The sequence below is a fragment of the Triturus cristatus genome, chromosome 3_2 (genome assembly GCF_964204655.1).
Source record: "Triturus cristatus chromosome 3_2, aTriCri1.1, whole genome shotgun sequence".
Classification (NCBI taxonomy): domain Eukaryota; kingdom Metazoa; phylum Chordata; class Amphibia; order Caudata; family Salamandridae; genus Triturus; species Triturus cristatus.
In genome coordinates, this window is record NC_140584.1 from 798,085,532 (window position 1) to 798,110,685 (window position 25,154).

At 44.5% G+C, this 25,154-nt stretch overlaps 1 protein-coding gene across 1 annotated transcript in view; it reads right to left on the bottom strand.

The window, feature by feature from the left end:
• PARD3B (par-3 family cell polarity regulator beta) overlaps positions 1-25,154 on the bottom strand; it is a 2,086,630-nt gene that overhangs the window by 542,784 nt on the left and 1,518,692 nt on the right. The window contains exon 19 of the mRNA XM_085648929.1: positions 15,783-15,893. Coding sequence (XP_085505055.1) covers positions 15,783-15,893 — 111 coding nt within the window. The remainder of the gene's footprint in view (positions 1-15,782; positions 15,894-25,154) is intronic.

Sequence of the window (25,154 nt, forward strand, 5' to 3'; positions counted from 1 at the left end):
ACCAGAACAGTCTGGCAATACACCAATAAAAAGACTCTGAAGTGACCTAAATTAGAGATGTAGCAATACATAAAATTACTAAACAAACAAGCTCTGTGGATTAGAAGGTATGCATACTGCAGCTGAGGTTCCTTTGGCATCCAGACTGTATGAAATAACAACCAGGCTGGGTTTGGAGGGATCGGAAGCAAGCTTCTCCCAGTTGAGTCTGTCACTTGAGCTTATCCAGAGGTTGACTTTACCAAGAGACGCAGTACATGACCAGGGTGTGTCAACAGTAGTCCAGTGCATAGGGGAAAATTAAGTTTGGCAGTCAATCCCAAAAAGGGAATTGAAGCAATTCTTCTTCTTTATCAATCTTCACTGCAATCTATAGGAAGACCTCCTGAGAAAAGTCTTGCATTCACTGTCCGATTGAGAGTGCCTCTTTTATTACCAAGAACATAACCTGGAGTTTCTTCTTAGATTGACAGTACATGATCAAGAAGAAGGGGTCCAGTGTTTTAGAGGGCAGATAAACAGGCCACACAGTATGAGAAAACTGCAGTCATCTTATTACATTCCTAAACTTTCATGTGAGTGAGTACCTGTATATCATCAGATCACCCATCCTTTTGACAGAAGTTGAAACAATAATCCTGTAACTTTTGGTTGGCATGCAGAGTGATTAAAAAATGAAAGTCAATGGGGAGTTATAGCGATTAACAGAATATATGTATCCAATGATGCATTACATGCAATGTCCCAGGAATCTGAAAGCACAATACTCTATTAACTTAGAAAAACTGGTGGTGTATTGGACCCGATGCAACACAAATAGGAGTGTTATGGCCAGAGATAGATACTAAAAAATGACAAATCATTCTCTAATTTAAAAAACATTATGACAAGATAGAGTAGTTTGGATACTCTAACAACAGAGGAATAGTAGCAGAGATAAAACCTTAGGAATGTGTTTACCTATAATTGCTGAATATCAGAAACAAACTATGCGTGCAAAATCGGTTGATATTCAGATAATTCTAATTTCAGATCTGACAATCATTCCACATTGTTTTAGGATAATGGCTGACTAAGCGAATGACCCCGAATTATATCCATTGCATGCAAATTTATCTGGATGGTTCTCTCGAAAATCTTGCATTGATCGACTTACATTGAACAAACACGGACGACCCTGCTGTACTTTTATTGCTAGGTAGCATTCATTGTATCGATTGAAATGATTTAAATTGGAAGAGAACAGGGACGTAACACAGGCCCCCACAGGGGGCCCCCTCAGCACAGTACTCAGGCCTGAGAGCTCCGGATTAAATCCGGAGCCGGGGCCCCTCCGTGTACATTGCAGGGGGTGTCCCTTAAACTTTCGTTACGCCACTGGAAGAGAACACACAATCATAGATAAAACTAAGATAACCAAAATATATACAATAATAAACAAAAGTTAAAGCGAGCAATCGACATCAGGAAATTTAAAAACAGTCATAGCCATGTAACATTTCTTTATCATACAAAAATGGAGCCAATAACGTAAAGAGAGGGTTGTAACACAAAAGGAACACACAGGGAAATTGATTAGACTACTAAACACTACTCAATTGTCTGACTTTGGTATAGCCAGATGGTAGCTAACTTCAAATTAACAATGCAGCTAATAATGGTTCTAGATCAGTTTTTATAATATGTAAATAAAAACTTCCATTGCGATTAAAAGGTGAGAAGTGAGCCAACAGCAGAGAGGAATTCCCTCTGTATTCCCTAAAGAGAAGGCAGACAAGCAACGCATCTCTTGATTTTCTCACCTATAAGAAGATTGAGAGCGTTATATTGATGAAGAGGTCAAAACATTCAAAAACGACAAAGACATGTTGAAGAGAGTAGTGGAACAAATCCAGAATACTATTCTCATCAACAGGGATCAGAATTAGAGAGGCAAATGTACCTGTATCCTTCGTTCTAGCCCCTTGGAGACAGGATAAAAGCCCCGTTTCAGAAAGATAAAAGGTTGCCCAACCTAGTAGGCCTATTTGAGACCCAGTCATCTAGAGCTTCTATGCAAAGTGACAAGAAACAGGCTTCTATGTGGTTCTACCAGAAAAATCACTGAACAAGACAAGACTTCCTGAAGCCATCATTTCAGGTTCTGATGGGGGCTCTGTATCAGAGGACAAGGGGAACCAATAAGATGAAACTTGAATCCTCCTTTTCAGTTACACTGGCTTCTCATTCTCTTGGATATCTAACACATGTCTCTACAGAAAAGGCTCTGAGAGATTGCAACTAACATCCAGCAGGAACAGATGCCTATTTAAGTCTCAGAGACAACTGGGAGCTGAGCTGCATTTACCTCTTGGGAGTATCAACTTGTGCACTCTTCCTTCAGGGATCCATCGCCCTGCCTATTTTGGAAACAGCAGAAAGCCTGGTGGGTTCCAAGGAATCATTGTGATTGTGGTAAAAGGCATTCCATTAACCCATGCCTAGACCTTTATGCTACCGATAATGCCGATGGACCAGAAAACTTAAACTTGCTTTTGACGACTAGATGACTGCCCAGGCTGATTTAGGGTTAGAATAACCTTTGTTACAGTTGCAGATGATTAATCATGTAAATTAGGAGCCCCAATGTCTGCAACAACCCACATGGTCACAATCTCATATTTTTGTTATTTGTTATTCTGTTATAGGATTTTGTTAAGCGCACATATCACCCGAGGGTCTCAAAGCGCTAGTCTAAACCCAAGACTATGGAGGAAAAAGCACGAAGGGAGCCGACAGAGAGAGGAGAGATCAGAACAGCCAAGTATTAAGGGTCTCACGAAATTTTGTGTGGTTGGTTTCCATACGAAGATACAAAGGAAGTGAGTTTCACTGGGTGGGGGCAAGATGTGAAAAAGATCTCCAGCCATTCCTGGTGGTACAGATCTTAAACGGGATAAGAAGATGTTTGTTGGTGGACCTAAAGATTCTGGAGGGCTATACCAGATCAGTTTTTTTGGAAGATAGTGTGGTTGATTCCCGTAAATGGTTTTGTGGACCAGGCAGTTGATCGTGAAGATTACACGTTTCCTGATGGAAAGTCAGTGGAGAGCTCTCCAGATAACAGATGTTCATGGTCCAGACATCCATTGAAGGTCTAGAGATACAACATAAACTGATACAATAATTTCACAAATAGAGGATGATGCAGAGGAGAAGTTTGATCCCCAGTCTACACATAACCTTCACTTCCATACAATCTAATTCCTCAAAAAATATTCTTAGCAACGAAACCTAATTTTATAAATTATTCCTCCAATAGTTGTATTATTCCCCAAATTTGACAATCCAATGTCACTCTGCCTGATTTTAAGGTACTGACGTCGGTCTCATTGGATATTTTGCAACTTTGAAATCTGTTATGAGAAAATATTACTGAATGGTTGCTATATAAGAACTTCTAAATATGAATGAGGTGAGAGAACATGAGATGTAGCTAAAATTCACACTTTGCAAATGTAGGAATAAGTATAGACTGGCAAACCAAACATACAGTGCAATAAATGCTTTTGTGTATAAGAAAAAAATTATACTTCTCTGAAATGCTACATTTCTACTCAACTTTGTTTATGATGGTTTCCATAACCTTAAATACATTCAACTAACATCAAGGCCGCAATTTCGAGTGGTTGTCAGCACTCAGCTGGCATTTTTCAGCATGATCCTCCCTCGACGGTTTTTGGTGACCTTAACCAATAGAGCCATAGAGGCACTGAAGATGGAGCGTATAATGTCTTAGTTCATCTCTCATCAGGGCTACATCATCTGCCGAGCATCAACATATTTCTTCTGATTGGTAATGAGTAAAGGCTCTTTAAACTGTGTTAAAATCACCTGCAACATTCAAGATGGCCAATATAAACAGTTGTTACAAAGAACCAAAATTCATTGCATCTAATCAAAATTCAAAAGAAAAAAAGCACTCAATGCAGGAGTTTGCTGGAACAGGTTGCACGTTGAAAGCAAACTGAAGCCAAAAAGAAACTTCACAATTAAGTTGCAACTAAAGTTGGGAGGGCAAGAAACTTCTAACTTGTGGGAAAAGAACAGCAGTACAAAATAAATTACCAGCAGCAGAACAGGCCAGCTGGCTGGGAAAAGGAACATTTCATATTTTCTCTAAGAAATACAGCTGGGAACGCAGCCGTGTCATCAAAGTAAAACACTGGATAAGAAAAAATAAAAGTGTGAAGATATGGTGGAAGCCCGAGTGAGAAGATATGGTGGAAGCCCGTACTCCAAACAAAATAAAAGTGATTGACGGATTTACAAAGATTTCATGCTTCAACGTTTAATAATCAATTTATTTCGTTTACAAAGAACTCTGATGCCAATTAAGGATTCTTGGTTGTGCTCTGACTACTGAACATCTGAACTCAAATGTCAGTCACTATCAATAAACTTAGTATGAAATGTAGGATTGACTAAAAGCTTCTTTGTGAAGTCTTGAACTGCAAGAGGTCTGTGCACCCTTAAGTACATCTTAATAGAGAAGGGTGTTCATGGTCTGTGGACAAATTCACGCCTGCGTCTGGCCTTGGTATATTTCTGTATCCCATATAAAGAACCAATGCAACCTTGAAGTTTATATCACAAGGTGCTACTTTGGCAATTGTTTTTATCTGTTGCTCTCATGAGGAATTGAAGCAATGTCTGAGCACAGTCCCTTGACCGAGAGGCATGAAATGCATTAAAAGTAGTATACATCGGTCATAGAGCTCTGCATGAACGCACACCGAGGGAACTACCAATCTCAGGCGCTCAGAATCCCTCGGTCTCGAGATTCCACCTATGAAGAAATCTAAAACAGTAAAACAGTCATTCTCAAGAAATGCCTAGAAATGCCTAGAATGTACGTCATCAGGGCAATACCATCCTGGGAGCTATTCAAAAAGAAACTGAAGAACCTAGGGCTAGAAATAAAAAGACACTGGTCGCAAACAGTGGTCACAAAACACAACCTGTCTTTTTGAGGCCAGTATTTAAAAGGACGGCTCTCAAAATACCGACTCAGCGGAGGTTGCGGAACGTGTAGCCTATTTAATATTCATGAAGCAGGTTACAAAGTCGGACACACTTATACTGACTGCAAAGAGAGGGATGGTGGCCTACAAGGACAGCACAGAACCATGTCTGTCTTTGCATTTCAACACTGAAAAACGTTTTTTTTCTTTTAAAGTAGCCTGATTTTCTTACAGGAATCAGGATGCTTTTTTTTTTTTTTTTTTTTTTATAAAGTGCAGTTTTTGAAAAAAGTTAGTGAGAGTTGGCAGCGGTCCCCTAGACCACTGCCTACTGCCCATGCAGCTGTTGCCCCAATTTGCAAATTGGAATGGCTGCGAGGGCGACCCCTAACCTTTTGCGAATAAATTACCCTCCAACTTGATAGTTGGTATTCTATCTATGGTTTATGACTGGAATTATGGTCACAAACCATTGATACACAGAGAATTCATTGGGTATTTGGAAGGGATGCCTAAAACACCCCTTCCAAATACTGAATCAGTAATAATTTCTAAATTCATTTTTGGAAGTCAGAAAAACGTTTCTGACTTGTATAATGGGTTTATAAATAAAAAAAAGCTTTTTACCGGTCACAAACCCTTTGATTTCGCAAATCAGAGCGTTTGCGACCAGTACCTCAAGCCCCTGTAGCTTAAACAGCAACTGCCTCCACCGTAAAACTCTGTGAATCCTGAATTACTACCTTCATTTCAGCAACCCAGCAGACAGCCTGCTCAGGAAAATGTTCTTTCTCCCACCTGGTGACTGCTGAATTGTTACCTTGGTACCATCTATTAAGTAAGATGTTCCCTTCCATTTTTAGCCCATGAACGGTTCTGTAGTTCACACAGATGCATTGCTGTTCTATGTACAGATGTAAAAGAACTTCTATAAGGCCCTGAACCGACCATAACTATATCTTTCATCGCAATAGTGTGTCTATTCTCTTGAAACTTGTGTGAATTAATCCCTCCTCTTTAAGGCGCTTTGTTACCCTCCGGATTTGTCTGCAACATATAAAACCACTAAATAAGTAAATTGGTTTAAATAAATATGTCCATTACAGTAGATGCCCTGCTCCTGGGACTGGGGCCAAAAAAAGCTAAATCTACTCTCGCCTAATATGCTAGTACCCTAGAGAGGTAGCTGAGTGTGTGAGTGACCACGGACAGAACCATGTTCAAACTGGACTTCTCCGGTTCCACACGCAGAATGACGCCTTAGCCTCTCACCGGTCTGGGGTCAGTGAAGAGGGCCACTGACAAGGGTGGGAATCACACCTGCAGGGTTTGGCGCGCACTGTATTAATAGTCAATCCAAAAATATAAGAAAGCAATAGTATCTACAGCGATTTGTAAGTTATCTTTGGAAGTCGAAGAACCAAAAAAGGTTTTTTTTTCTGTTTCACTTCTGCATTTCACTTCTTAACTGTGGATCTTGGAACTTAGGAAGGTCTGTAATCTTCAAGAGATACAGTTTTATTTCTGAGCCAAGCACAGGCTGCGCACTCCTTGGGAGCAAATATAAAGTCACACTGTCCCTGTTAGCACATGGGATGCATACTTCTTATCTTGCCAGAGGGCTAATAAAAGAAACTGGCTCCTTTAAAATGAAGGACACATAACTCATGGGCTGCCAGAAAGAAAAACAAGAATCTGCAGTTAAAAATAGGAATGGGAGTCACATGTATAGTATAAAATTAAGTCAGGGCTTAAGGAATGTAAAACTGGAGAAGACACTTCCTAGGGTGTGTGGTGACATCACCCATTAATCATGACAATAGGGCAAGTGTTATAAAGTGTCGGTGAGAGAGGAGAAGTAAACATGTTACCTCCTGGAAAACATTTAATCTGACTTGGCTGCAAGTAGACCACAATTAAATATTTGGATTTCTTAACGGAATGTCCTCTCGCCTTCAGCTGCCAAGTCCCCCTTCCCGCAGATGTAGATGGAAATGATCTTCCGGCAACTGAGCCCAGCAGTCTGGTATCTCACTGTGTTGGAAAGAATCTCGCGCACACGTGAAAGCATCCGCTACCAGGGCTCTGGAAAGAACAGCCTTACGCGAGGTATCCTTTCACACAGCACAGCCAACGATGGAAAGTACCCTCTCACACTGCAATGACCATCAAAGACACATCAGCAACAGGAAATACCCTCTCACACTGAAATGGAAATCACAGACACATCAGCAACAGGAAATACCCTCTCACACTGCAATGGAAATCACAGACACATCAGCAACAGGAAATACCCTCTCACACTGCAATGGAAATCACACGCAGGCACAGTGATGGAAACCATCCTCTCACTGCAGTGAAAAGAACGTCCCTGCACTCTGAAGGAAAGTCAACTCTCACACTGTGAGGGAAATCACGCACACCCTCAGTGATGGAAAGTTTCTTCTCACAGTGCGATGGAAATCGCATGCACCCTCAGTGATGGAAATCATCCTCTCACAGCAATGAAAAGGATGCCCCTACACTCTGAAGGAAAGTCTCCTCTCACACTGTGAGGGAAATCACGCAATCTCATTAAAAGTTCCTCATCAAGAAAATTCACCATAGCACAGGAATTTCAAAAGCAATTAGCCAGTCCTTGATAAAGGCTTTGCCCGGTCTTTGGACTCTCTAGAACAGAGTACTGCAAAAAGATCACAGAAGAGAGTCCACTATAGACTTTGACTCTCAGGGGCAGCAAGGACAAGCCGTGAAGGCTTATTGCAGGAGATTGGTGTAGGTGGAGACTCAGATACAGATGACCCTGGAATAAATAGAATGGCCAGGCACTATTAGCACCTTAATAAAATGATTTGACACTTCTATTATAAAATATGTATAGCCTTAGAGTACGTTCCTTTGCAACCTCAAAAAATAATGTCGGAGGACAATCTGACTTTTCTATTGGTTGTCAGTGCTTACTCTCTAGGAGCACAGCTATCACCAGAGTGTAAGGTAAACTGCAGAAGTGAATTTCATTTCCTGACAAAAACGCTTTTATTAGCAAGATGTAAAAGTATATGCTTAAATAGTACATAGACTAAGCGCAAATTTTGAAGTGGGTAATCATACTTAAACATCATAAGCCTATAAGTAAAATCACTTAAGTACTGAATTACCTTAGCGTAACTTCCTAATGCTATAGTAACGGAAGTTTCTCGTTAACAGTGTAAGGTTTGTTTTCACATTGCTTCACACTATGTTTTCTCTTTTGCTGCAGAGACTGTAACTTTCCAGAAGTCTTACATTAGTTAATGAATAGGCACTTGTTTTGTATTAGACAACGGATAGTGAGATTGACACCGGGAGGAGAGGAGGCAACAGGAAAGATGGTTCATGAGAAGAGCTGTCTGGACCGCAGAATGCGAACAATGTATCTTATCAAGGGCTAACGTTTAAAGACCATTGTACAGATGTGTGAAATTGGGAAGTTCACCTATTCCCAAGAGCTTACTACAATCTCATTGGCTGTCATGGATGAGAAAGAAGAAATATGTTGCTATCTACATTTGGTGTGTTTATATTAGTGCATGTTGTAGACAGTGGCGGCTGGTGACATTTGAAAGTAGTGCGCCGAAAATTATTGTCGTACTGTACTGGGGCGAGCGAGCCTGAACAACCTATAGGGTATACAGGGGGGCTTCTCCCCCAGAGAAAATTTTGAAAAAAGAGTGGACAAATGGTGCATTTTCAAGCAAATTTGAGAAAGCAGGAAGGTTTATAAAGGAATACGATTGAATTATTTATCATTTAAGAAATTGCCAATTTCTATGAGCTATAGAGGACAATCTTTGGGCATGCTGATGTTTTCATTCGCCCATATTATTTACTTTTGAATACACTGATATACTTGTAATGGTTTTAACTATACAATAAATACATTAATTGACTGTGCAGTGATGTATGTTGAGGCCTTGATAATCCTAGCGAATGAGACTTCAGGGCTAGCGTGACGTGGCTGAGGCAAACAAGAGGCCAGTGTCTTACATAAGCTCCGCAGGCGCTACTCAGTAATGTGTTGTGCTCCATACACGCCATAGCCCTGTGTGCTGCAAGTGCACCTTTTAGGCCTGGGTGTGCCACACGTCCCAGTGTGCCCCACGCGCACGCTTGTACCAGCACAGCCGTTGCCCTCCACCCCTTTCAGAACAAGCTGTGACTCACCTGCCAGCTCAACCGGTTGCCGGGAAAGTAAAACTTATAAAAAGTTATGCTTCCTACCTATCTGAATTTGTGTGTATTATTATTATTTTTATTTATCTAGTCGGCTTGATTAAAGCGCTTGCAGTTACGACACCCACCCCTGTAGTCACGCAGAAAACAAGTGTCAGCAGTCAGCAGAAGGGCATGTTGGCAAGCGAGGTGCCAACTCCGAGCAGCCAGAGACGCAGCGCCCCTCCTCTCACGCCAACACTGTCCTGCTTCAGCAGTTATCCTGCAGGCCTCCTTCCCTGCTGCAGCCCCACTGCCTGAGTGAGTTCAGCACTGCAGTACGAGGTGCACTACTTCTGCCCAAAACTCACTGTAAACCCCCCGTCCCCCAGTCAAATCACTGCCTGCACAGGTTGTACGGCTTCACACCTACGGTCTCACTTTCTCCACCACAACATCACTGCTTCCCGACGCACATGTTCCACATTCTCCACAGCAACATTGCAGAGCTTCCTGCAGCAAATTTTCCACTTCTCCTTTGTAGCACCTGCCGCCGCCTCAGCATGGCTTCCTACCTCCTCCACTGCAACACACCTTCCACCAGCAGTGCCACGCTTCCTGCAGCATGCGTCCCACCTCCACTGCTGCACACCTGACACAGCACGGCACCGATTCCTGCAGCACGCATTCCACCTCCTCCACTGCAGCACGCCTGCCATCTCCAATTCACCGGTTTCTGCAGCACGCATACCGCCTTCTCAGAAACACTGCACCGCTCCCTGCAGCACTGCACCATACATCCTCCACTGCACCGTTTCCTGCAGCACACATACCACCTTCACAGAAACACTGCACCGCTCCCTGCAGCACGTGACGCACATCTTTCACTGCAGCACTGCACCATTTCCTGCAGCACGCATACCAACTTCACAGAAACACTGCAGCGCTCCCTGCCGCACATCCTGCACTGCATCAATCTCCTTGCAACTAAGGCCACGCCACGTAGCAGGGCCTTTGCCTATTTGGAATAAATAAACAAAGCACACAGCACTTGCACGTTTTCACACTCTCTTGGGTGCTTTGTTGTTGCACATAGATGCAATAAAGGTCCATTAATAAAAGCGGCCTGGTAGCCTTGCCGCGGATCATCCATGTTCCCATGGTTAGCCTTCGAAGCGCCCGCTGCTCTCCTCCTCCCCAGTTGTGACTGAAGAGGTTCTTCAGGAGGAGAAGAGGGTGCCGATGGTAGGAAGAACTCACTCTGAACGGCCTTGCACTCGTGGGCCTGGAGGAGCCTCTATGAGGGCATCTGGGTGAGACCACATCCAATGGCCGAGGAAAAAGCGCTTTTTGCCCGCAGCATAATACACATACTACGGAAAAAACTTCTCCTCGAGCCTGGATCCCGGAGTCACACTCAAGCTATCTTTCAGTGAACCTAAGCATGTGCAACCCTGATTCTGAGTGCATCTGAGTTTCCCGACCAATGGCAAAGCCGTGTTTGCGCGGGGGGCAGAATTCCGAGTTCTGTCGAATTTACTGCAGCAGGCAGTCATCACCCGTCGTTACAGTCATTTGGGTGGTCAAACCGCTTGGAGGTTGAAAGGGGAAACATGCAGGGTATTTACCAGTCGTGGGTCGGGGTCACGCAAGTATGCAGGGGGTTGCATGGGTATGCGGGTGGGGGTCGCGCAGGTTCGCGGGGGGAAGAAGCGAGATGGGTTTAATTACAATTTTAAAAAAGTACCTTCCCCCGGGTCACGCACCGCCTCAGCTCCTGGCCGGGTCCACGTTTTCCTGCTGGTCTTGGTTGGGCCTGCGTTTTCCACAGGCAGCCTCCCTCCCCTCCCGTAAGCCAATCACAACGCTGCAATGGCAGTGTTGTGATTGGTGTGGACGGCGCCCAGCCCGGCGCCTGTTAGGAGGCCATTTTCTCTATGTATGCTGCATGCAGCCTACTGAGAGAAAAGAGAGTCCACATTGACTGGTTTGGTCGGCCCCAAACATTCAGGGCCCACAGCATTGGGCTAGCCATGCCTCCCTGCTTTCTAGCTGACACGTACACCTGCACGCCCCCAACCAGGCACTTCTGCTTTCTCGCAGTGCGAGAAGCAGAAACATAAAACGGTAAAACTACCATTTTGTTTCTGCTTCTCGCACTGCGAGAAAGCAGTGGGGTGACGCCCTTCCGCCCTAATGGAGGAGCAGCTTCAAGACTCTCTGGCAGGGGACTCATCACTGAGTATCTTATACTTCTGTATATGAGAGGTTGCTTAGACTATTTTCTTCTATGTCTGCTGATTTATAGCAGCAAATTCGTTGCAGCTAGGCAGGCAAAGATTTTATGCACATGCATTGATTCTCTCATCAGAACTCTTTATAGAGTATCAGAACTGGCACTTTATTCGACCTCATTCCAATTTAGTTTTGATCAGTTAACTTCCGTTATGGAACACACTTGTTGCATTATTACAATATTAACTGTAATCTTGATAAATATTGTATTCTGTTTTGTAATGAAATATCGATTATTGGATTATATTAACTTTTAATGTGGAGATCTAAAAGTTTAATATTTATTGCATAAACAGTGAAAAATCTAAAGAATTGGAAATACAACCCTTTAGCTCACACTAATTCTCTTTTTTGACTGTACTAAAAATCTTTTAATGATTTATTGCTATATGTTCAATGTAGGTGACTGCTCCCTTATACTTCTCCTTGGTGACTAACTAAAGTCTATATGACCAGTTGCAGGGTTATTTAATGATTACACCTGAGGTTTGAGATATAGAAAACTCTGCTCCATCAATAACAAACAAGCAGTCTAGGTGTGATGCCTGATGTACAGAATCAGTCCTGACAGTAAAGTACAGCGTTCAGTGCCTGTGGTGGCGGACACCTGAACAAGAGACTTGGCTGCACTAGCAATCGATGTAGAAGGGGAAGCCACAGAAGGAGCAAACTGTACTTGCCTAAAGTGGAGAAGTCAAAAATGTGGCAATCTACAGTGGCATCTATTTCCTCAGAACATGCTGAATCAGAGAGCACCGTGGGTAAAGTGCCCAAACAGGTCACAAATCAGGCTTTTGCTTGGAAGTTTCCTTTAAATAGAGATAAAATTTCATGTTTGCGTTACATGGATATATGTGGTACACTCACCTCAGATATAACTGTTAATGAACACTTACTAATAGCAGTTCTGATTTTTGTGGACGAGAAGACAAATCTCGTCTTGGCCTACAGATCCCTTATCAATATAATGCCTAAAATAAGATCTACAGCTAATCAAGGAAGCATCTGAGACCAGAGGATTCTGAAAAAAAACAGGCTGAAAGGGTTCAACCTTAAGGCTACATTCCTCTAATGCCCTCCACAGTAGGTCCAGAAATGATGACAAGACTCCTGAAGGTGATCAAATATTACCACTGTTCCTAATGAAGTACGGACTCTAAAGGGACCACTGAGAAACAAAATCCAAACCTGACGAACAAACAAAAAAGATACAAAATGACAATAAGCCATGAGGACTAAGAAGCATCCCCAGAGGAATATCAGTCAGCGGATGCAAAAGCGAGATAGTCTCCAGGATGTGCACAATGATCTCCTCTGATGCATAGGCATCATCCCTAATAACTCCCCCAGTAGCTCCCCAATAACAGCCCTATGAGTTGCTTCAACAATCAAGATAGAAAAGCTAAAGATATTAGAAATTTGAATCTGGTCTTGTGACTCTAGCAGAAATATTCAAACCTTGTACAGCAACAACTACCCGTGATCCAACATGATAGACAGGTAATGAGGCGGCTTCTGTAACAGAGGGTAAAATATAGGGAACTCAGTGGTGGCCGGCACGGATCAGCAGTGGTGGGGTGGGGTGGGGCGGGGTGGGGCAGGGCAGAATCAGGTAGGATGGGGTGGGGTAATAAAAAATGAAATTAAATTTACCTCCTCGATCCTCCTCCTCCTCGTCCCTCTGGCCGAAACAGGAAGTACCCAGGAAGCAATGCAGCACTGTGGGTGGTCTGAGCACTGTGGTTTTGCACTCAGATGAGGACTGGGAGCCTGGGCATGTTCTTCACCCAGGCTGTAATGCAGCCTGGGTGGAGAACATGCTAGGTGCACATGTAAGTTTGGCAGGCTCGAGACAGCCAGCCAAACATTCATGCACACTTAGGAGGTGAAAACCATTCCTCCCCTTCCCTGCTCTGCCAGCAAAACAGGCCCGCCCCACTAAGCTGCCAATTCCTGCAACAGGAAAAATAAAATGATAATAACATTGAGTTATTATTTTATTTTCCTTACACTGCTGAAAAGCAGTGGGGCGATGCTTCTCCGCCTTAGCAGAGGAGCCGACACCGAGGAAACTAAATGAGTCAGTTGATTTTGAGGACCAATTGGACATCAGTTTGTGCCTAAAGAACCAGAGTCCAAAAGCCAGTTAATGAATGAAGAAACATGCCCCGACAATGGGGCACCCCTCACATTTTATGCACCATGCAAAGCACCTAAATGAATGAAAAGACATTTGTATAGCGCATGGCTACCTGGGAGCATCCCAGCGGTGAGCAGTACTAGAGGAAACAGAACCTTAAGGGAAGGTAACTAGAACCAGTATATGTGGAGTTTGAGCATGCTAGATATATGGTCCAAAGCAAAAATGTATTCGGAACTCTATTTGTTTCGCAGTTTCGATTCACTCTGACATCTAGACAGGAATGCAGCTTTTCACGGATGGTGATTGTAAGTATGGGCACGGCACCAATCAAATGGAAGAAATGGCTTCTGAGAAATGTACGTTTTTTGAAATTACATATAACAGTCGGTGAGTGGTGCTTCCATTTCCAAATAATTAGCTGCTTTCTTCATAAACGCAAAGCTGAAAAATCATGCAGATTGGTAGACAACATATGCTCTCAAAAAAGCAGCTATCACTGTGAGACTTAACTCAAGAGGGATACATTTCCTTCCCTGGTCTCTTCCTAAGAACCATAAGCAAAAAAACATTTTTTGTAATATTTTTATGAGTATGACAGACACTACGTTGCAGCAGTAAATTGTACTGGTTTCTAAGAAAATCGCAATGAGAAATATTTGACGTGATCATTCAATTCTCAAAGTTTACCAAGATGTTTTTGCCCTAGATCATGGCTCTGAGGTAAAATCAATAACAGAATAAGTCCAAGTAGATAAGAAGACATGCTATTGGAGACTGAGTGAAAACCGTGTTGATTTGCACAGGATTAAAGTAACAGAACTTAGTAAAGCCAGTACCAGAAATGGAGGACAAAAGTTAAATACCTTATCTGGTGGCCCGACTGACTGTGTGCACTGCAGGAACACATGTTTATCTGTGAGATTAACAGAATGCTTCATGGGGCGTCCACTCAGATTCTCAGTCATTTGGAGTTGATAAAAGAAGCACCACTGACTTGGGTCACATCTGTTACCAGCGCTAAGCAAAGGCCTTCAGTGGTGAACACAAGCTCTACAAGTAGAATGCTGTGATACCAGAAGAGGTTAATCAAGAAGAACAAATATGGACCAACAGCTGTGAGGAGAGTTTGGATCCTCTAAAATCTGGAGACAGTAAGGATTCCGCCCGCACTCAACTCATTAAGGAAGCCGGAAAACATCAAATAGAAACAACAGCAGATTGGACTGTTTGAACATCTATTGAAAAACCCTAAGCACTGATGGCTTAAACTTCTCGAGATGTGCAAGAATGGTCAAGAAACAAAAAGGCTGAAGTTGCAATTTCTCAAGGAGTAAAGCTGCCACCGGAGTCAGAGTAAGAGGAGGAGCTCTCCTGCGTAGTCTGAGACAGGTGGGACCATAAGCCTATTGACCAGCCAGTTTCTCTTGTAGTGAGCTCTTGGTTAAGGAGGAGTGACTGAGGCCACTGGGAAGGACCAGCAATTACTCTTCTTGTCTTTTATTCTGAACTAAACCTGCAGAAAATAGAGCCCTACAAAGGGGGGTAAGTGCTCTAGACTCTAGCATTCACCTCGGCTGTGACATATGGCAATTGACTGCACTCAGAGATCAACATGCAAATTAGCTTCCCAGATTTTTCCAAGTCATAGTGGTACAAGCTAGAAAAAACTATTGCTGATAGCTGCAGTTGATCTGGATTATGTAGGGTCCACACCAAAAAGAATCGGAATCTTTGACCAGTTGCTTGCTAAGTATCTCTAGAAAGTCTCGCCCTTCTTGAAGAGGGTGATAGTTGGAAGACACCCCTAGCAAAACAAAATAATAAGAAAAAATAACCATTCTGCATCTAACAGAAGAAGCTCCCAAGGATCCTAGAATCTGGAGAATAAAGAAAAGAAAGGACATGGAAGGAGGTGGTGCCTGTAGTTATGGGGTCATCATTATAGGTGATTATATCAGAGGGCCATGGGTCAACTAGCTTCGAAGGACATGGGAGGAGTGCCGTTTAAAACATAATGTTTCAGGTGGAAGGAAAGTCCGTTAAACACAATTTCAAAATAGTTTGTAAAGTATACATATATTCAAAGAACATTGAAACATCTCATTGAAAACTATCCGCTAGTTCTCTAGAGCAATACATTTGAAACTTACCTTTCACGCTCTTCCTTCATTTTCTCTAGTTCTTCTTCTTTTATAGTTGCAGTCTTTAGGTTCCCCTTTTGCTCTACTTTTCCACTTTTATCCTCTTTTTTCTTGCCAAATCTAGTTCAAGAATAAGGAGCAGGGAAGACACAAAGGGGTGCAAATTAGCAGCAGAAGAGATGTGAAAGTCCACAGTAGCAGCCACCGGAAGATATGAAAAGGAAAATATCAATTTGCTATCGATATAAACTGTGGAGACCACACATCTACGCAAAGCACATATCAAACATAGCCACAAGTAGCTGTATAAATCAATAAACCTGGGAATGTAATGTCGATTCGTACACTTAAGGGTATTTTGGAAAATGTTCAGCCTTTTAGGTGAAGACGGACCATATGGTCAGGATGTGTATTTGAGACCCAACTTATACAAAAATTTAGTAAGATAATGATATGCATATTATCCTACACTGTTAACTTATGTCCTAGAAATATTTGGACAATATCCCAAGAACAAACGTCTGACTGTTAAGATTTACGAATGTGATAGCTAGCAAAAAATGACAGAAGAAAGGACCACCCCAAATTCTTAATTTGTAGTTGCAGCATATTTTTGAGTTGTACTGACAACATTATAAAGGAGATGCAGGAATATTTTCAGGCACTGAGGCTGTGAGCTTACAGTTTTCAGGACAAATATCTTAAGAAGGATGTTGAGTAATGTACAATGTAAAGACAAAATTGGAAGAAAGTCATTGTTGTGTACGAGTAAACCAGTTCACCGGCAGCAATATGTTGGTATTTACAAATCGCATGTGGGCACATAATATGTAAAATCGTGAAGTGCTGCAACACCATTTAAACTCAAAGGAAACATATGTGCTAATCTTGAATTCACTGCTATGTAAAATTTCATTGACAAATCAGCAAGCTACTTTGATTTGTAAGTTCCTTCGAAGATAGTTTTATAAATTGTGGACATACTGGACACATGGTATCACACCAGATCTACAGAGCACGGAGCTGTGCAGGTTTTTTTTTAATGATATGCCATAAATGTATTAAAACACCAGATTTGAAGGAAAGTGACAATGTAGGTTTTAGAAGAAAGACATCTAACCTAGCGAAAAACTAAAATTTAAATTTAAAACCGAACTGAAATTTCAGCCTTTGCACTCTGCTAGCCCATAAATTTTAATGTACCTAAAAATAATCCTTACCACTTCAGTTAGTGATTGCTTTGGCTATTACGAAAGCGGGTAAGTGGGAACCCTGGAGGACTCCAGAATTCAGGCCGTAGCTTCACGCACCGCACGCTGACTGCAGCCTCGCAGTCGTCAGCAGACAGCGAGGAAGAGGACGCCAAATTGCCTGCCTCAACAACTTAGCTTCTCGCCACGGCCGACCCCATCCCCCCCCCATCCCCCCCCCCTTCATTCCATAGCAGAGCATTAAACATCATGCCGCTTACATTTTAACTACACCAACGGGAGTGTTCGACACGACACAGGTGAGCCTCGGTGAGCCTTGTTTCGGCTATAGGCAGATAAAAGTGGCAAGCGCGGCCGCCATTAGGAGGCGGCCGCGGTGAGTGCGTGCCCCCGGCGGAAGTCACAGAGGTGGCCTGACTAGGTGCAGGTGCAGCCTGTGACCTGCCCTGTTAGCTCTGCTTGCCCCGTCTGCCTCCTCAGCTCCACCGCTCCACTTGCTCCCTGCCCTACCCCCGCCCACCCCCGCTTGGGAGAGGACAACTTTACACTAGGGGGCATTGCGTACAACCACGGCCACCAGAGGCGCAACTAGAGCCAAATTTCGGGGGGGGCTGAGCAAAAATTTCGGGGGGGGCTGAACTTTAAGCAATAGGCAGAGTGGAGCTGCAGGGGCTCTTAGAAGGGGTGAAACAACAGCGAGGCCTCATTAACATGCAAATGGTCTTTTAAAGACCTGTGAAGTGCTCAGGTGCGGCTGTGTGTGGCCCGGGAAGCGGTCTCATCCCGGGCTGCCACACACGACAGGGGGGGGCTGAAGCCCTGTGAGTCCAATGGGTGTTGCGCGCCTGACGGCCACGCCAATGCACCTTTAAAGGAATCACTCTTGCAATACTACAGTATTAATTAAAGGAGCATTTGCCCCCTTAGCATCTGCAGCAGCACAAGATCGGTAAGAGCCGTAAGTGACAGGACTTGGAGTAATTGGGCTGCTGGGCAGCAGGAGGAGCATCTTCAGTGTCTTACCTAGCAAATGGGTCCCAAAAGAAAAGGCAGATTGCGTACGACACCAGAGGAAACCCCCAATTGTCATTCCTCCAACAAAAGGATTACAAGGAGCAAATCACTTACAGACAGCTTTAATGAAATCCTGCAAGAGACTGCACAAAGGGGCTCGATTAGATACTTGTTTAGGAAAAACGACACCCCTAGCATCGACCATGGCACCATCCAGGGTGCACCAGCCTACGCCCTGTGCTTGGCTCAAGACAGCAGTCCCAAAGGGCCGGGTAGACGGCCCTCCGATCATACCCGCATATGCATGGATGGCCTATTTCCTTCCGAGGTGTCCAGGAACGAGAAGGAAATGGTGGGAGTAGTCCGCGGGCAACCCGATTCAACACAATCTAATGATCTACTCAAGTGGCAAACCTCTCTTCCACTCTCAGATACGGGGCGCAATGCCACAATTAACAAGACCCATGAAACAGCCTCGACCAATGAAGTTGCTACAGTAGTGACGACGGCGCAAATTCATCACCTTAAAGCCCACGGCCCAGATAGTCGTAGCACGGAGACCGAACAAAAATCTATGAGCCCTTGGTCCCACTCAGCCAACAGGGGCCCAGAGTCCCCCATGGGAGGGAAGCTCACAGCTTCATTCCTCCACAGTCTTGGCCAAAAGATTGAAAGAACCTTAGAATTAACCCCAAATCTATTGCTCCCATCATCGCCCCCACAGGTCCCCAATTCAAAAGTAGATTACAACTTCAGTAATGTCAGTGCAGACACAGATCTGGAGAAAACTCCCTCTACCAAGATAAACTGCGCTACTAATAAAGCCCTTCTGTGGCAATCATCTAAAATGGAAGTCCAAATAGACCTCCTTCAAGCTATTGCAGGCCGTCTAGCTAACATAAGCTCCAGGGTGGAGGAATTAGATAACAGGATCTCCCAGTACCTGGCTTCCAATGCGGGGGACTCTTCTTGTTGCTGTTCAATCCTCATGGAGAAATGGGCCTCTCTCCCCGAGGTCCTAGCGGACATAGAAGAGATAGCCAAAGGAAGCAGGGAGGCGCTGAGTATAAACAAGACAGAAGACAGGGTGTCGGCCAACTGCTATCTTCAGGAGGCGAGTCAGCCAGCAGGGCCCGACCTTGACCGGAACCGAAGACAGCAGCCTAACAGGGCAAAAGAGCAACTCACACGATTGAGAACTCCGCTAGTAGATCTAAAACAGCCCAAGGCAAACCAAGCCCAATTTGTGGGGTTAGCGGGGCCAGCAATGCCCCGGCAACAGACTTGCAGGAACATACATTCAGTATAACGGCCGCACAAGAATCTACCCTATCAAGGAGAGCAAAAAAGAAGCTGAAGAAACGACTGAAAAGGGAGACAACTGCAGCTGTTGAAGACCGACCACCCACCCCTGCAAGGGGTACCAAAGCTACTCAGCCCTACCCAATTTTCATTGCTAAAAATTGGGGCAAAAAGGACTCCCCAGTTGCCCTGCATCCGGGAGACCAGCAAATACAAACAATATCACTGTGCGCCTTAACCGCAAAGGGACAAAAGTCATCAGCAAGGCCAGACCAGCCTATAGGCAATGATTCAACAGCTGGAATAAGTTTGGCTCCGCCTAAAATAAGCCCCCAGTTAGCGACGGTCACAATTGCGCTGAAACTGATTGATCCAAACCCACTTCAGCTAAAACCTGGGCACCAGTCTGGTACTAGGAGCACTCAAGACTACAGCAAGCGGTCCCAAGTAGGATCCTCTACAACCAAACAAGGATACCAAAGCACAGGATAAATTTTGGCAGAGCCCGCCCCAGGAAGGGGACCAGTGGCCCAAACTCTGGGCTCACCAACAGTTGCCCATGACCTCACTCCGAGGTTTCTTAGCACGGGACAGCACAACATCCTGAACAGGAGTACCATTCTACACCTTTTCAAACATATGGCCACCCTAGAACAGATACAAACGGGTAACTTAGAATGGGTGAAATTCCGGAGCATGAAGGGGGACACCCACGGTGACTCAACAGTGGTGGGCCTAAAGTACAAAAAAATACAACAAGCCGTTGTGAACAGCTCTATACAACTCGCTGAGTGGAGCATCGATGTCCAGATGCTGCGGCACCCAAAATACCCACATATCTTAGCACCGGATAATAGGGGCATGGCCCCTTGGTCGATCCTGCATGGGACAAACAGCTTGGGACCCCCGGCAGAACTCGGATGGGCTCTAGAGACCCAGTGGGCCCCCTCTGCTCCGGACCTATCCAGAATTTCAAGAGGATGGCAGCAGCATTCCTAACTGCGGTGAAACCCAGCCCGGCAGGGGAGATGCCAGGCGACGAGCATTCTACAAGCAGCAATTAACCTTAATTTCCTGGAAAATAGCAGGGATTAGTAAAATCAGCGAAAATTAAAACTTGAAGCAGTTTATGGAAATCAGTTATATACTTTGTCTCCAAGAGACCTGGGCTCTGTCCAACACTCTACTTGCAGGGTATTACGAATACTTTGTCCCAGACATAAAAAAGAATCTATTTGGCACGAATGCGCCCTCGAAGCTACAGATATTAATCTAAACTCACCTGGATTGCAAGCTCTACACATCAGAGGTCTGAACCTCAATTTACATCCAATGCACCTTCTGATAATAAACTGCTACATCAACCCGGGGCACATCACCATGAAAGATCAGTTGGAGGCATTGTCAGGGAAATTAGATGACCTCTTATTCAAACATAAATCATACCAGGTTTTCTAGCCGGGGATTTCAACCTGAAGGATTTTGATAAAGCGGACTACCCTCCCCAGGGACGAGGTAGGGTAGCACCCTTTTCCAACCTCATTAACAATCATAATCTGACCTCAACTCACGCACTGAAAAATGCCCACTCGAATTCCTGGGTCCCCCTCCCCACCTTCAGGGAAACCTCAAGAATCGAATACATCATGGCCAGCAAAGCGATGGCGGCCAGACTGGAAGATTTTGAAGTCGAACATAGGACGGAAAGTGACAACAGGCCATTAAAAGCGGTGTTCCATCTGAATGTTCCGCCAGCCATTACCCACCAAACCACTGGTGTGTCAAGAGGAGATGAAAAACATAGTATCTTGAGGAGGATTAAATGGTCAGACAAGATAGGCAACACACTCCAAATGTGGCTAGATCAGAAACAGGAAGGTTGTCTGCCTTCATCGCTCTCACCCATAAAGGATTGGGAAAATATTGTTGAGGACCTACAAGCAAAGCTTGGTAATCCCCAGCCGCAACGCCCCAGGTCCAAAGTGCAACCAAGATTTGGGGGTACCTGGCCAAACAAAGACATACGAAAAAGCAAACGGCTCCTACGTAAGGCCCTCGCAATAAAGAAAAGAGGGGGTGGACTACCGGACTATAGGTTGCGTCGTTGAGGGCAGCCCTAAGGAAGAAACTATAGGAACATAAAAATGCCACCATGGAAAGGGAATGGCTCAAAGTCTTCTCCCTGCTTAAGCAGAAGAACCAAACGCAACTTTGGATACATATAAACCAGATGAGCAGCCGAGGACTCTCAAGTGAAAACAGCGTAGCAGAAAAAGACAGGTTGATTCACCTTAAGCAGCTATATGCAAGCGCCCCCCTAAATGAAGATAGCACGGAAGGGGCCAGCTGTGGGGCAGGCCGAGCGTAGCAATCTAGCACAAAACCAGGAGATACGACTGCTAGCCCAGGCAACCCGCCCATAGGTAATAGAACCTTGGCCGAGGCACACTGTACACCACCAGCCCAAATAAACCCCCAAATGGTCATTAAGACCTTTAAGAACATGGAGAGCGATGGGGCCAATGGGCCCAATGGGATCCCAGCACAGGTCTTCAAAAAGGCTCCCGACTTCTGGCCAGCAATTCTAACTCCACTGTACAACCACACTTTCTTGACAGCCATAACCCCTGACTCCTGGAGGGGCTCCATTTTGTTCCCCATTTTTAAAAAAAGGAGACCTTTTAAAGCCATCAAATTATAGGCTCACCGCCCTGCTTGATTTTGAAGCTAAGGCTTACGCCCAGCTACTACTGAAGGACTTGAAAACGTGGGCCGAAGAGAATAGTATGATACCCTTCTACCAGACTAGCTTTAGGTCCCAGTCATTGTCCATGGTGAATGTACTGGCGCTAGTGTACTTATCAGCCCAGGCAACCCAGAAGAACCATCCTCCACTTTTCTGCTGCTTCATGGATTATAGCACAGCCTTCGACAAAGTTATTCGTAGAAGATTATGGTGGATGCTAGAAAACTGGGGCATCCCTCCAAACCTACTGAAGGCAATCAGATCGCAATACGAAGACACATGGATGCGGGTTAAAACCAGCGCCTGCACAGTGTCCCCTAAAATAACCACGGAGAACGGGCTGAAGCAAGGATGTGTGTTGGCCCCCATCATTTTTTATTTATACACGGCGGATCTGGGGGATGCCCTAAAAGTAGCCTGTCTAGTAGCACCAAGACCAGGAAGTGTGAGGCTGCCTGTGCTACAATACGCCGATGATAAAGGTTTAATGGAACAAACAAAGGTGGGCCTACAAAGAGCCCTAAATGCACTAAATCACTTTAATAACATCAATAACTTGACAGTAAATCAAGGAAAGACCAAGGTCTTCATTTTTGGGACTTACCATTTGAAAAAGAAAGCACAGTAACTAATGGGAAATCTGCAAATTAACACAGTGGCTTCATACAATTACCTAGGGGTTTGGCTGACGGAACGGGCTAATGCGAACGCCCATCTGAAACAGCAGAGTTCCAAGGCCAATAAGGTCATACATCTACTAAAGCAATTAAGCCACCACCTGATTGCTGGTCCAATATTGAAAGTTTTAAAAGTGAAACTTCTACCAACCATTAGTTATGGTCACCTGGCCTTCCCCAGGCCACAGGACGCTTTCCTTAATTCAGCCCAAGCCAAAGCATACAAAACAGTGCTCCATATTCTGAGGTCAGCAAGGAAAGCAAGGCTAAGACTGGAGCTAGGCGTGGCGAGGCAAGATGTGACATGCCAGGGGGAGATCATAAAGCTCTATCTAAGGGTATTAAGGGCCCCGGTTAACTCATTAAAATATCAACTGAGATCTATTTTCGAAGGGCCATGCACGGCCTGGCACACCAGCCTAGGGAAAGCGACCAAAATACTGAAGATCGTGGAAGAGAGTATACCGCAGCCGTATATCCCCCTGAAAGCTTGGAAGACAGCCATAAACAAACAAGTGTATGAAATCTCATTTTATCTCGACCTCAAATCTCTCCGTTCATGCACCCACCTAGATCCGCTGAACGGCTCTTATACGGCAGGCAAAGCTCAGGCCTACTTAAGTGAGGCTCTCACTCCACAGGCCCGAAGTAAAATTCTTTTTATGAGATTAACCACTCTAGGAATTGTGGATTTCAACCCCGCATGGGCCCTAAGGGGGGAATCCACAAACTGCAGATAGTGTCCCTACACGAGGGAATCGTGGTTGCATCTTCTATGCTGTTGCCCTAACCTTAACAACGAACGTCGGCGACTACTGCACCCGATCTGTATTGTCAACGGAATAAAGTCCAGTAGCGAAGCGTCAGCCATGTGCCTCTCTACCTCGAACACGACGACCCTAGCAAGACAGGGGAAATTCATTCATCACATCAGGACTGCCCTAAAAGCTGCGAATGAATGCAATAAAACCCCGGTAAAGAGCACTGTAAATCCAGTGGAAGAAAGCTGAGGGGGCTTCAATCAAGTACTGACGCTTTTTGCACTTTCAGAACAGCCTCTTGGATTGCACCTTATATGATTACTAATCAGAGCGCCATGGGGAACGGGTCACTCCTTTGTAATGCAGCCTATTTTCATGGATCAAAGGGGGCTTCTTGATCGCGAGTAAGGCCCCACGACCAAGACTATAAACTCTGGTGAAGGACAATCAGCGGCAAATTTTATCTATAACAAACTGACGTTTTATCACTGTTTTAGTTTTTGCATGCTGATTGTTTGACAGTAATGATTTTAATTAATTGTACAGTTAATAAATTCATTCATTCATTCACTTCAGTCTTGCCTTGCTCAACCCAATCTATTGTTTGGGAGGTGATCTGCCTGGGCAAAAATTCCTTTTCCATTTGCTTCTAAAACCGGGATCCAAGAAAACATACCTCGTGCCCAAGCAACGCATCCTAAGGGGTGACACCACAAACTACAGTTCCTGGGAATCTACCAAACTCCAAAGCTTGTGATCGAGACCGTCCCAGGTGGAAATTGGAACTGAGGTAGATGGTGTAGAACTAGGCCACAGAACTGATTATGGACCTAGAATCGGGAGGCCATCTGTTCATTGGGATGTTTGGTGAGTGAAGCCGAAGCCTGGGTTTGTTATAAGGAAGAACATATCTACTGAGGTCATGTCTGGGATAGATCATGTTCTCCTTATCTGGAACCTTTCATTTGGACTTAAACAATGGGGCACTACATCCTCCAGGTGATTCTTAAAAATTCATGGAATAGCACTGGGAAAACATACATCTCCTGCACACCACCAACTTTCCACTGTCCGAGGTACAGTTGATGCCGGGCCATCGCATATCTGACAGCGGCTCAATGCTCTTTGAGCTAGACATCTCAAGATGTTTCCATATCTGCACAGTTTTTACCGGCATGCTAACAGGTTCACAAGTGTCTGAAATTCATTGGTCAGTAACGGAGACCAGATACAGTGTCAGTCCTGGTTCTCAGGGCCAACCTGAGATCTGAATAGGCAATTTTCACTTCTAGTTCCATCTTACAATCTACCTGCTCAGAAATTGCCAGGTCTTCTGCCACCCCCTATCTTGTTAGCCATTATGGTTCCAGATGTTTGGGCTGGGAAATTTCCACTCCACCTTTTGTGGAGGAACTTCCTGACCAGAAACCATAGGAGAGAACCACATTCTGTATCCCTTAATTCACAAAACAGATCACCCTTTACAGGCAAACCTATGGGAAGTTGGTGTCCTGACGACCTCTGAAATTGATGGCAACGGGAAGAACTCTGGGGTATTGCTATTCAAAATAGAGAGCCAAATTGTTCCTCGGGTATTAACCCAGAACTGCAGACTGGTCTAATGACTGAATGAATGCCCTTTGGAACTCAGCATCTGGTTTATTGGGAAG